Raw genomic sequence first — 13,497 nt, forward strand, 5'->3', positions numbered from 1 at the left:
CAAACCATTTTCTAGTGCTTTTTGAAGTGTGTTTTGGGTCATTGTCCTGCTGGAAGACCCATGACCTCTGAGGGAGACCCAGCTTTCTCACACTGGGCCCTACATTATGCTGCAAAATTTGTTGGTAGTCTTCAGACTTCATAATGCCATGCACACGGTCAAGCAGTCCAGTGCCAGAGGCAGCAAAGCAACCCCAAAACATCAGGGAACCTCCGCCATGTTTGACTGTAGGGACCGTGTTCTTTGAATGCCTCTTTTTTTCTCCTGTAAACTCTGTTGATGCCTTTGCCCAAAAAGCTCTACTTTTGTCTCATCTGACCAGAGAATATTCTTCCAAAACATTTTAGGCTTTTTCAGGTAAGTTTTGGCAAACTCCAGCCTGGCTTTTTTATGTCTCGGGGTAAGAAGTGGGGTCTTCCCGGGTCTCCTACCATACAGTCCCTTTTCATTCAGACGCCGACGGATAGTACGGGTTGACACTGTTGTACCCTCGGACTGCAGGGCAGCTTGAACTTGTTTGGATGTTAGTCGAGGTTCTTTATCCAACATCCGCACAATCTTGCGTTGAAATCTCTTGTCAATGTTTCTTTTCCGTCCACATTTAGGGAGGTTAGCCACAGTGCCATGGGCTTTACACTTCTTGATGACACTGCGCACGGTAGACACAGGAACATTCAGGTCTTTGGAGATGGACTTGTAGCCTTGAGATTGCTCAGGCTTCCTCACAATTTGGTTTCTCAAGTCCTCAGACAGTTCTTTGGTCTTCTTTCTTTTCTCCATGCTCAATGTGGTACACACAAGGACACAGGACAGAGGTTGAGTCAACTTTAAGGCTAGGTTCACATTGCGTTAGGGCAATCCGTTTAGCGCTAGCGCTAGTGGATTGCGCTAACGCAATGTATTTTTTGGGGCCGCGTTTAGGGGTCGCGTTAACGTCCCCGCTCTCGCAGATCCCCGATCTGCGAGAGCGGGGAACGGACCTTGGGCGCGCCGCGGACGCTGCTTTGCAGCGTCCGCGGCGCGTCACAAAAGAACGGCACATCGCTAGCGCGAGCCGAAAAAGGCACGCGCTAGCGATGCGCTACAGGCGAAATTTACATTGCTGTCAATGGGTGCGCTAACGGACCCGTTGCACGGCGTTAATTGCGACATTTTCGCCGTGCAACGCTGTCCGTTAGCGTGCACACATTAACGCAATGTGAACCTAGCCTTATCCATGTCAACTGGCTGCAAGTGTGATTTAGTTATTGCCAACACCTGTTAGGTGCCACAGGTAAGTTACAGGTGCTGTTAATTACACAAATTAGAGAAGCATCACAAGATTTTTCGAACACTGCCAATACTTTTGTCCACCCCCTTTTTTATGTTTGTTGTGGAATTATATCCAATTTGGCTTTAGAACAATTCTTTTTGTGTTTAAATGAAGATAATAATAGCAAAAAATTTGTGTTTGCAATCATTTTCAGGAAGAAACTGAGTATTATCTGACAGAATTGCAGGGGTGTCAAAACTTTTGGCCACAACTGTATATAGTGTACCTACACAGTATAAAGGGGATTCCTTACAGCAGTGTTCCCCAACTCTGGTCCTCAAGAGCCACCAACAGGTCACGTATTGAGGATTTCCTTAGTATTGCCCAGGTGATCACTGCATTACCCTGGAAAGGCAAGAATTCCATCACCTGTGCAATACTAAGGATATCCTCAATGCGTGTCCTGTTGGTGGCTCTTGAGGACCGGAGTTGGGGAGCACTGCCTTATAGATTGACAAAGTTTAAAAATGGGGCTATGTTTGTTCTAAAATAAAAAATAACCCCTGCTTACCTTCTGGACCCCCGCTGTTCCATTGCTGCTGTTGTTCCTCACTGATGTCCTAACGTTTTCTTCCTGTGGTGGGAACATTAGGTGATCATTGCAGCAATCGGTGGACGGTGATTGGCTGCAGTGGTTATGTTCCATCCAAGCTGAAAGAAAGAGCTGATACTTTTCTGACTGAATCGGAGCGTGGTCCCTGGCTGCAGTGATTCCCTGGTGCTACTCCGCACATTTCCTCCCTCATGCTTTGCTATTATTGCTGCTCTGTTTACACCATGTTTATCCAGGCCTATTAGAGAATAATACACTCTTTATTAGCTCTTTTTACTCCCCCACCTACTATTGAGATTACTGTGAATAGATAACCTCTTGCCTTTGCAGCAGGTTGTAAACTGAGATTAGTCTGCCTTTTTCATCTTGGCATGTTAACCCTTTGTGCTGACTGATAGGGAAGAAAAAAAAAAAATCTTCACAAAAAGTTTCTATTGGGCTTGTACTTCACAGAAAGATGTCATTAACCTGGAGAGAGCCATCTTGTATCTGACCATTGTCAATGGAGTCACATTGAGGCCTGCGGTCTAAGGCATCCGCCACTGAAACGCCAAGCCTGACCATTTTTCGATTACAATCAACCCCTCCTCCATTGACGTCAAATGCATGAGACCAAGTAATAAAGCTGAAACCCTGTTCGTACCTGCCGTCACTTTGTCTTATGTGTCCCGTCAGCGCGCAGAAGTGATGGAGAACTCGTCCGTGGCCTCGGCCTCCTCTGAAGCTGGCAGCAGTCGTTCCCAAGAGATTGAAGAATTGGAAAGATTCATCGACAGTTACGTTCTGGAGTACCAGGTTCAGGGGCTACTGACCGATAAGACCGAAGGCGACGGCGAAAGCGACAAAACCCCGTCTAATATATGCCAGGTGAGTGTCGGTCACACGCGCTGTGGGCGGGAGATCTTCTTCAGGTTTCTCATAGAATGTTTTCCACTTTTGCACAGATTTACTTATTCTTTTTAATATTTATACAGAGCAAACTTAAAGCCTGGTCCATAGAAGTGTTTTTGCAGAGTTTTAGCGAAAAACGCCTTAAAATGTTCTATAGCCTGAAGTTGCGCAAACATTTTTTCAACAATTTAAACACTTTAAAGCACACCCAAAAGCAGTGTAAAGACACGAGCCCACACATGGCAAGATGGGTCAACAACCCAAACCTTCCCCCTGTCCACATAGGTGTATATTAAAGGGGCTGTCCACTACTGGAGCAACACCTTCTGAATTCCTACGTTTCCCCCCCAGCAAAGTTACAACACTTTACCTCCCCTCTGGTGCCATTCCTGCGGCTTCGGCACTGGCTCTCCCAAGGAATGCATGACATTATGTCCTCCGATCCCTTTGGGCTGTCAGCGCTGGCTTCCCGCTCCTCTTTTATGGACTTGATTGACATCCGGAGGAAGCGAGCGCTGCATTTACCCTCACATCATCTTTGTCTTGGTTCATCCTTGAGAAAGAAGAGGGAAGTGGCCACTGGTTGGCCTCAGTGATCACATGACATAATGTCATGTGAACCCTGGGAGAGCCAGTGCCGGCACCCCATGAACGGCACAAGGAGCTAGTATACTTTGGGGGTATTCAGAAGGGGATGCGGACATCACCTTTAAATGTGCATACCATATACCTAAACTGTAAGCAATTGGAAATGGTAAACAACAAACCGTAAAGCGAAAAATAAGTTGACATTGGCAGTGGCATAGCGTGACGGCATTGGAACTGGACGCCAAATTCTACTTGGGTGCAAAATTTTACCTTTCTTAGCCCTCTTGTCTAATTTTTCATGACTCTGCTTCACTAAGCCACATCTTCTTGGAGCAGCACACTGGTTTTTCAAGTGCCCACCCGGCCCGTGATAAGCTATCGCTCCGATTTTGTTTTGTATTTTTAATGGAGGGCAAGTTGTTTTTTTGTATTTTTTATGGCCTCATTTGGGGCAAATATATTGCATTACCTAACTTTTATTATTTTTTTTTATATACTTAGAAAAAAAAACCCCTACGTTTCTGCATGTTTTTAGGGTCTTATTTTAATCGTTCAAACGTTTATTCTGTGAGTCGTTACATATTTTACTACTTTTTTGCAGGATAGTTTTTTTTTTTTTATTGGTGACATACTGGAGACTTTTTGTCCTATAATTAGAAGAGAGAGTGCTTAGTCCTTCAAGAAAATGGCTGACATCGCCCTTCTCAGTAGTTCTCCACCCCTCTTTCCTCTCACACGCTCCGCCATGGCCTAGTATATTGAGCCAACAGATCATGACCTCTTTGAACATCTGCCCTGTAAGGATAGCACTGGTTCATATAGCAATGGCTATTTTTTTTTCCTTTTATGTTTTTATATGTCTCTCGCGGTGGCGGCAGACCCTTGTGTGTCTCTCGCGGTGGCGGCAGACTACTGAGGAGCCATCAGCTTTATTTTCATTTGTAAAAGATCCGTTTTTTGCTAACAGTATCTGTAACAAATGGAAGAAAACGGATGGCTGATTAATGGATCCGTTTTTCATAAACTTCAATGTTTAAAAAGGAAAAAAGAAAAAGGATCCAGTGGAGATCCGTGTTTAAAATGTTCTGTCTGTACAACTTTTTTTTCCAATGGATTCTGCTGGATCTGTTCTAATGGGTCATTACTGGACATGTGAACATAGTCTGAGGGTTGGGGGAAGCGTACTTGTGCAGCGTCCAACCTACAGCGGCCAGTTGTTACATCATAGTGGATGGGATTTCAAGAAATTCCATGTCCACTATGCGTCCGGAGACGCCCGCGGCCTCCCTGCATATCCAAACATGTGACGCGTTTCTCTAGACTGCAGCATGTCAATTCTCTTGCGTTGCGTCCAAAGCACTGTCTGTTCCGGATCGTGGGCACATACCTTAAGGTATGTGCACACGTCAGGATTTCTTGCAGAAAATTCCTGAAGAAAACCGGACATTTTCTGCAAGTAATCCGCATGCGTTTATTTTGCGTTTTTTACACTTTTTTTTGTGGTTTTTTTTTTTGCATTTTCTTCCCAATGCATTAAATAGCAGGAAAAACGCGAAATATCCGCAAAATTAATGAACATGATGCGTTTTTTACCGTGATGCGTTTTTTTTTTGTGGAAAACATGCATCATGTGCACAAAAATTGCGGAATGCATTCTAATTGATCGGATGCATATGTATGCGTTTTTTAGGCATTTTTTAGGCGTTTTGTATCATGTTTTTTTCGCGCAAAAACGCAACGTGTGCACACAGCCTAAGACTGCCCAGGGTCTGTTTGATTTGCGCTGTTTTTTCTGGAGTGCATTATTTTTTTCAGTTTTTTTTTCCCTTTTTAAGAAGATGAAAAAACCCAACTAAGTGGCTTTGTCCTTCCCTGGTTACAGCCATGAGCGGATGAATGTAACTGCTCCGATCTCGCAGATCGTGTGACTGTATTCTTTTTATGCAGTGGACTGTGGAATGTAACGAACAATTGGATGTAAGCCGGACGTCACCAAAAAAGAAGTCTCCTTCCCACACCCACAACCAGGTAATTCGTCACTTCAACAGGTTTTTTACAAATTCGGAGCTTTCATTGTTGAACTCTGTCTACCTCCACTGTACTGCAGACCCTGGGATTGTGTGATCATCTCCCACAATGATACATTTCACCTGTGCAGATACAATGTTGCAAAATTCTCAAGAGAAGGGGGAGAGGTTTCTGCTGCAGAGATTTAACTCGCAGAGTTCGTCTTAATTGGATGTAGTTGAAATATTAAAGTCCCCATAGAATGAGAGTGGCCATCAGCCAAATATTTGTTGGTTTTGGTTGTCTCACTACCTCTCCTCCCCAAACAATACCTATAGTACCTGCCCTATAGTCGTAAAATAAACCCAACCTGACTATTTCAGCAGCACTAATGAAGACTCTCCACTCTTTCCAGTAATTAGATATTAATTAATTAATGGTCAGCCTTTTGATTAAACATCTAGGAAGACAAGTAAAGGAAATGTACTTTCAGGTTGACCAAGTGTGCATGCACGACACTGCCAGACACCACTGACAGGACTCCTGAGGGAGCAAGGGATCAGACATATGAAAATTAAACATGACCTATCATTTTTTTTTTTCTTCAGTCACCTGCCACCAGAAATAGTCTGATGACCCAATACTTACTCAATAGTCTGATAATTCTGTCAAAATTTGCAGAATTTCATTTGACATTTACCTTTTTTGCATGGGCTTCTTTACAAGCAACCTCATCAGTGACTGTATCCGACACCCAGAGTGCAGCAATGATTTGGGGTTAAGTTTGACCCCATAACTGTGCCTACTTCTGAGATTTTCATAGATTTTAATGAGTAAAGTGACACTCTTTTCCTCATACTTTATTAACATTTTATTACAGTAGTAGCAGGCCTCACCATCATGTTTTATTAACCCCTTCACGACATGCCCCGTACTAGTACTGCACATGTCGTGTCTCCCCCTTTGATGTGGGCTCTGGCACTGAGCCCACATCAAAGTCGCGACATGTCAGCTGTTTTGTACAGCTGACATGTGCGCGCAATAGCGGCAGGTGGAATCGTGATCCACCCGCCGCTATTAACTAGTTAAATGCCGCTGTCAAACGCTGACAGCAGCTTTTAACTACCCCATCGGGCCAGAAATGCGCGCATCGCCGACCCCCATCATGTGATCGGGCGGTCAGTGATGCGTCGGCATGACAACCTAAGGTCCCCCTGAGACCTCTATGGTTGTTGATTCCGGCTTCCTGTGAGCGCCACCCTGTGGTCGGCGCTCATAGCAAGCCTGTAATTAAGCTGCATAGGAGCGATCTGATGATCACTCCTATGTAGCTGAGCCGATCCAGTTGTGCCAGCTTCTAGCCTCCCATGAAGGCTATTGAAGCATGGCAAAAGTTAAAAAAAATAGTTTTAAAAATATGATAAAAAAATAAAATTATATATATGTTTAAATCCCCCCCCCCCCTTCGCCCCATTCAAAATAAAACAATAAAAAAAAATAAAACATATACCTATTTGGTATCGCCGCATTCAGAATCGCCCGATCAATTAAAAAAAGGATTAACCTGATCGCTAAATGGCGTAGCGAGGAAAAAAATTCAAAACGCCAGAATTGTTTTTTTTGGTTGTTTTGACATTGCATTAAAATGCAATAACGGGCGATCAAAAGGACGTAGCTACACAAACGTGGTATCATTGAAAATGTCAGCTTGGCACGCAAAAAATAAGCCCTCACCCAACCCGAGATCCCGAAAAATGGAAACGCTATGGGTATCGGAAAATGGCGCAATTTTTTTTTTTTTTTTTTTTTTTTTTTTTTTTTTTTAGCAAAGTTTGGAATTTTTTTCACCACTTAGATAAAAGGGAACCTAGACATGTTTGGTGTCTATGAACTCGTAATGACGTGATGAGAATCACAATGGCAGGTCAGTTTTAGCTTTTAGGGACCCTAGCAAAAAAGCCAAACAAAACAAGTGTGGGATTGGACTTTTTTTGCAGTTTCACCACACTTGGAATTTTTTTCCCGTTTACTAGTACAAGACTTGGTAAAACCAATGGCGTCATTTAAAAGTACAACTCGTCCCGCAAAAAATAAGCCCTCACATGGCTATATTGACTGAAAAATAAAAAAGTTATGGTTCTGGGAAGGAGGGAAGCGAAAACGCAAAAACGAAAAAGGGCTGCGTCTTGAAGGGGTTAATGAAGAAATCTCAATATTGTAATTTATTGCCATTGCAATTGTCATAACATATTAGTTTTTAACCACTTAACAGCAGTCAATGCCCAGGGCTGACAATATGCTATGTTGCTATGAGTCACTGACGCCAGTCATATGGGGTATGGTTTGATCCCATCACTGTTCCTCCTACTTGTATTTCTCATATAGTGTTTGTTACGCTATTTTGATGTTGCTGTTTATCAATATTTCAATATTAGTAACATTTTAGTATATTGACAACTCTGGACATTGCTAAAAGCTATATGGGGAGAATTTGGACCCCATAGCTGTACCAACTGCTGAGGTAATCCTATCACTAAAATGAGCAAAAAGACTGTCTATTTTTAGTCTTGCATAAAAAAAAAACAAAACTAAGTAACCCTAGATTCATAGCATAAGTTATCCAGAGCTTTTCCCTTCTGCTTCGAGAGGTGTGATGCACTGCTTGCCAGGCATCTGCAGAGCTGCTTTATGCACAACAGATATCTTACACCTGTCTTATTAGTTAGAATAGGACACAGGCAGGAATTTTTCAAGCTGCGCAGGACACCTGGCTGAAACCATGTCACTGATGCAGATGTAAGAGGTGCTGGAAATACCCCTTTAGACCCAGGGTTAGACCTTGTAATGCATTTTGAATGAAGGTCTTGATTATTGACACCCAATATTAGAAATAATCACCTAAACTAGTACCAGTGTCCATGATACACTGCATCTCTTATCTTTTCACCTGTTCTCCATGCTTTTTACTGCAACTTTGCTTACTCATTTATGTACATAGCCCTCGCTCAGTGATTATTCTCTTTTATTGCATATTCTCCTACACGGTCGTCCTCTATGGGAAAGAATTGACTTTTCTGTGCTCAGTAAGGGAAATGTTCTACTGATGTAGCAGTGGTGTACGGATCAATGACACATTAAAGTCACTCTGTTAATTAATGTTGTAATTTAGAGCCCAAGCCTTGGTGAGCAGCCATTTATTACTTTCTATTTTCTGTGCATGTGACAAACCGCTGCATCTAGTACAAGAGGGTGTGTAAGCAGGAGCAGAGCGCCCCCTAGTGTCAGCATGTCAAATCACAGCCACTAGCTGTATATAATCCTTTTTATCTGACCTTGTAGGATCCTTGTCTGTGGCCTTGTGCAATTTACTACAGTGCCTCTATACATACCACAGTAATAATTGTCTTTTATCCTTCCCTTAGAATGGTAACAAGGACGGCGCTCTGGACATGCTGGGGACAGACATTTGGGCAGCGAGCACGTTTGATTCCATAAGGTGAGACCGATCATTTTGCCCTCCTCCGCTCACTAATGTTACTTTTTCTCCGCGCTTTATTTTACATCGGATAAAATAAACCCTAAACAGAAAACTCTGCCCATTATTGCCACCGAACCTCATAAAGCGATTCACATTCAGGGTGGTCATTGTTAAAGGAGCTGATCCAATATTCTCTGAAAAAAGGCCAAGAAAGCAAAAATTCTGCCGGGGTATGTAAACTTTTGAGCACAACTGTACTTCAGCACAGGAGAAGATACAGATTAGATATTTAAAAAAAAAACAAACACCTTTTTGAGGGAGGGTGATCAATGAGTATAACAGGCTGCTATGAGAGGTGGTGAGTTCTCCTTCAATGGAAGTCTTCAAACAGAGGCTGGACAGAGATCTGTCTGAGATGGTTTAGTGAATCCTGGATTGAGCCGGGGGATTGGACATGATGACCCTGGAGGTCCCAATTCTAACCCTGACTCATCCCAATAGAGTAGTGGTCGTAGGACTACAACTCTCAGCATACATGAGGCTATAGCTTTGCAACAGCCAATTGTTGAAAATCCCTGCCTTAGCGTTATCAGAGATGTCTCACAACAACAGCATTCATGTCTAAACCGAAAATTGTGACTTCTCCTGGTTTCTTCTGATCACTTCATTGTGAGAGCTCCACTGTCTGACAACGAGATGTAGTCTGTTACCGGGGGCAACCAGCGGAATTTTAATATCGGCTCTTGATGTGATTAAAAGGTGCAACACAAAACTTTGTAAAATGCCTTAACTTTTTTTGTAATTGTGAATTTTTGGGGGGCAATTAATTGTTTATGAATTATTTATTTTTTCTTTTAGTGGGGCAACATGGGACTTGCAGCCAGAGAAATTGGACTTCACTCAGTTTCACCGAAAGCTTCGAAACCCTCCAAAGCATCCGCTCCCCCAGATAGACCGAGAAGGGTCAGTATGTTTGTAGCTTATTTTATAGTACGGTTTTGGTTCTAGTTTAGTTGGATGTAGCCTGAAATCCATCCCCTCCCTCATTAGAGACCCTCCCTCAGGATCTGCCGCTCTGTGTGTGTTCTGATTGGCTGCTGTGTAGAAGCAGAAGCCCACCATAAGTTGTCACTGCAATGGGGGGGCTCGTACTACCATGAAAACAGGAGCGTCCAACACCCTGCAGTAATAATGGAAAGTCCAGCTTTTTTTTGCAACGTTTATACTTCTCTTTTGGTTTTTAGAAATGTACTAGACTGAATATTGGTTCTTCCATCAGAACCTGCTCTAGAACTCATCATATTGTGTGGTTTTTTTCAGGTTTGGTAAAGGCAAATGTGAAGATGGCGGAGATGAGATCAACCTCAATGACATAGAGAAAGTTCTCCCCACATGGCAGGTGAGACTTTTCTCTGCACAGGAGCAAAATAAAGGAAAAATCTTCACTTAAAGTGGAACTATTGGCTATGGAAAAAAAATCATAAAACTGCAAAAAAAGGTGTCATTATTACTATTAGCATCCAGATCCATACCACTCCTTCCATATGTAAAAACTAGATGGTGGCCCGATTCTAACGCATCTGGTTTTCTAGAATATATATGCATGTACGTTGCGCTGAATGAAGGGGGCACTGACTGCAGGGGGGTAGGGAGCGGCCGCGACCAATCAGCGACTTGGGATTTCCGTGACAGACAGACAGACAAACAGACGGAAGTGCCCCTTAGACGATTATATATATAGATGGGCTGACTGCTCTTTTGTTGTTTGTAATCCCAGTTATTTCTTGCCAGTTATAGCGGTTAGCGGCTATCCTGGACTCTGAAGCCCCCGGCTATTGGCTGACCCTTGAATAAACTCTGTATAGTGTCACGCCTGGCATTTGTTTTTGTTTTGTTTTTTTTCTTCCCTGTTGATTGTCGCCATCTAGTGGACAGTTCGGAAATGACACATTTTTATTTCCCTTTTCATTTTTCAGGGTCTTAAAGGGAACCTGTCACCCCCCCCAGGCGTTTGAAACTAAAAGAGCCACCTTCTGCAGCAGTAATGCTGCATTCTGACAAGGTGACTCTTTTAGTTATTGGTGCTGTAACTGCAGAAATAATCTGTTATGTAATTTGTCCTAAATACCTGGTCTTCAGTCCTGGAGGCCGGCCTTTCCCCCCTGCCGCAGACAGCACACAGCTGTCACTCACATCTTCTTGGCGCCAGGCGCCGCCTCCTCACCGCTGTTTTCAAAAGTAGCCGGCGCCTGCGCTCTTTTCCCCTGCCTGGTGCAGGCGCAGTGAGCGCTGCCCGTCCTCTGTCCTCATATGCAGCCCAGCTGACTGCGCCTGTGCGGCCGCCCTGCTTGTGAATCCCAGCCCCGCAATGTGAATAAATCATAAGTCACTGCGGGGCTGGAAATCATAGGCAGGGTGGCTGCACAGGCGCAGTCAGCTGGGCTGCATATGAGGACAGAGGACGGGCAGCGCTCACTGCGCCTGCACCAGGCAGGGGAAAAGAGCGCAGGCGCCGGCTAGTTTGAAAACAGCGCTGAGGAGGAGGCGGCGCCAAGAAGATTTGAGTGACGGCTGTGTGGCATCTGCAGCAGGGGGGGTAAGGCCTGCCTACTTGTCTGAAGACCAGGTATTTAGGACAAATTACAAACGGATTATTTCTCTAGTTACAGCACCCATAACTAAAAGAGCCACCTTGTCAGAATGCAGCATTACTGCTGCACAAGGTGGCTATTTTAGTTTCAAACGCCTGGGGGGGGGGGGGGGGTGACAGGTTCCCTTTAAAGGATCTAAAAGCAAAAGTTTAATGGTGTATATTAAAGGGGTTGTCTGGGACGTTAACATTGATGGTCTATCTTTACTATAGGCCATCAAAGTCTGATTGGTGGGGATCCGGCACCCCGCGCCAATTAGCTGTTCACAGCATTGGCTGCAACTGCTCAGTTGCAGAACTGCACCGCTCCGTCGACCAGAGTAGTGGCCGTCACCTGATACGGCACATCTTCCCCCTATTGCTTTGTATAGGGGCAGACATGGAGCAAACGGCCGTGGCCACAGTAGTCAGTCGATGGAGCTGTGCTGTGCAGCTCCGCAGCTGATCAGTTCTGGCTGACAACAGGAACAGCTGATCAGCGAGGATGCCGGGTGTCACATCCCCACCGATCACATCCTAAGGATAGGCTATGATTGTTAAAGTCCCAGACAGCCCTTTTAAGAAACAGAAGCCATGCTGTGTATTGCTCTTAATTAGTGATCCACAGTAATGCAATAATAAAACATGGTTTATCAACTTACATGTTTCAATTTCAGAGAAGCAGAATAAGCTGCATGTGCAGCAATAAAGGCCTCCTAATTAGTTCTTGGTTGCACCCCCTCTGGCATTAATGACAGCCTCCAAACGTTTCTTGTAGCCATCTATAAGCTTCTTGTACTTCTCAGCCGGTATTTTCTCCCACTCTACCTTTGTAATTTTTTCAAGCTCTTGACTGTTTACAGGGTTCATATCCCCAATGGCAGATTTCAGCTCACTCCAAAGATTTCATTGGGGTTGAGGTCAGGACTCAATGTTGTCCATTTTTTCTTTTTTCAACCATTCCTGTGTACTTTTGGATGTGTGCGAGGACCCATGATCTTCGACTCAAACCAAGTTTTCTCTCACTGGGTAGGACATTTCGCTCTAAAATCTCTTGATAATTCTCTGATTTCATGATTTCTGTGATACGGTCAAGGCCTCCAGGACCAGACGCAGCAATGCAACCCAACAGCATTATGGATCCTCCACCATGCTTAACTGTTAGTAGGGTGTTCTTTTTCTTATAAGCTTAACTGCACAGTCTGTAAACAAACTGTTGCTTTGCATTGCCAAATAGCTCTATTTTTGTTTCTTCTGTCCACAGAACATATTCCCCACAAGAATTGTGGTTTGTCAAGGTGGTCTTTGGCAAAGACCAGTTGTTCCTTTTTATGTCTTTCCTCCGGCAATGATTTCTTCCTTGACCTTCTCCCATAAATCTCTGCTTGGTTTAGTGTGCGGCATATGGTATTTGTTGAAATCATGACCCCAGACTGTTGCAGGTTCGCCAGGGGGCGAGGAGGCGGGAAGCTATGTGCCAGGGGGCGAGGAGGCGGGAAGCTATGCGCCGGGGGGCGAGGAGACGGGAAGCTATGCGCCGGGGGTCGAGGAGGCTGGAAGCTCTGCACCGGGGGTCGAGGAGGCTGGAAGCTCTGCACCAGGGGGCGAGGAGGCTGGGAGCTATGCACCAGGGGGCGAGGAGGCTGGAAGCTATGCGCCGGGGTGCGAGGGGGCTGGGAGCTATGCGCCAGGGGCCAAGGAGGCTGGGAGCTATGTGCCAGGGGCGAGGAGGCTGTAAGTTAAAGCTCAGGTGTGAGGACTGCAGTTATGGACACAGCGGTGGTGACTCCTCTGCGCTCTGTCTCAGCCCTCCGTCCCCCGCTCTGTAATGTTACGGGGTCTCCACTTCATGGCTGAGCTGCTTCAGTTCCTTCCACTTCTCAATAATCGCTCACAGGTGATGGAAGAAGAAATGTTCATATCAGTCGTGATATCCCGGTGTCTTCTATTAGACTGTGCTGGTATCGGTGAGCTCCGCACCACCGGCCGTTCTGTCATGTGTTAGTAAAGGTAGACTGTATGGCAGGGACCGGAGGTTA

General features: G+C 44.7%; 1 protein-coding gene across 2 annotated transcripts in view; it reads left to right on the forward strand.

The window, feature by feature from the left end:
- The window catches only part of CTIF (cap binding complex dependent translation initiation factor), a 174,706-nt gene that overhangs the window by 33,551 nt on the left and 127,658 nt on the right, over positions 1–13,497 (forward strand). The window contains exons 3-7 of one of the 2 annotated variants that reach the window (XM_077283384.1): positions 2,541–2,732; positions 5,292–5,372; positions 8,774–8,847; positions 9,688–9,792; positions 10,150–10,228. In XM_077283384.1, the coding sequence (XP_077139499.1) occupies positions 2,553–2,732; positions 5,292–5,372; positions 8,774–8,847; positions 9,688–9,792; positions 10,150–10,228 (519 nt within the window). In that variant the 5' untranslated portion in view covers positions 2,541–2,552. The remainder of the gene's footprint in view (positions 1–2,540; positions 2,733–5,291; positions 5,373–8,773; positions 8,848–9,687; positions 9,793–10,149; positions 10,229–13,497) is intronic. The other variant, XM_077283393.1, reaches the window with a different exon arrangement.

This window comes from Ranitomeya variabilis, chromosome 1 (genome assembly GCF_051348905.1).
Source record: "Ranitomeya variabilis isolate aRanVar5 chromosome 1, aRanVar5.hap1, whole genome shotgun sequence".
NCBI classification, from domain to species: Eukaryota; Metazoa; Chordata; class Amphibia; order Anura; family Dendrobatidae; genus Ranitomeya; species Ranitomeya variabilis.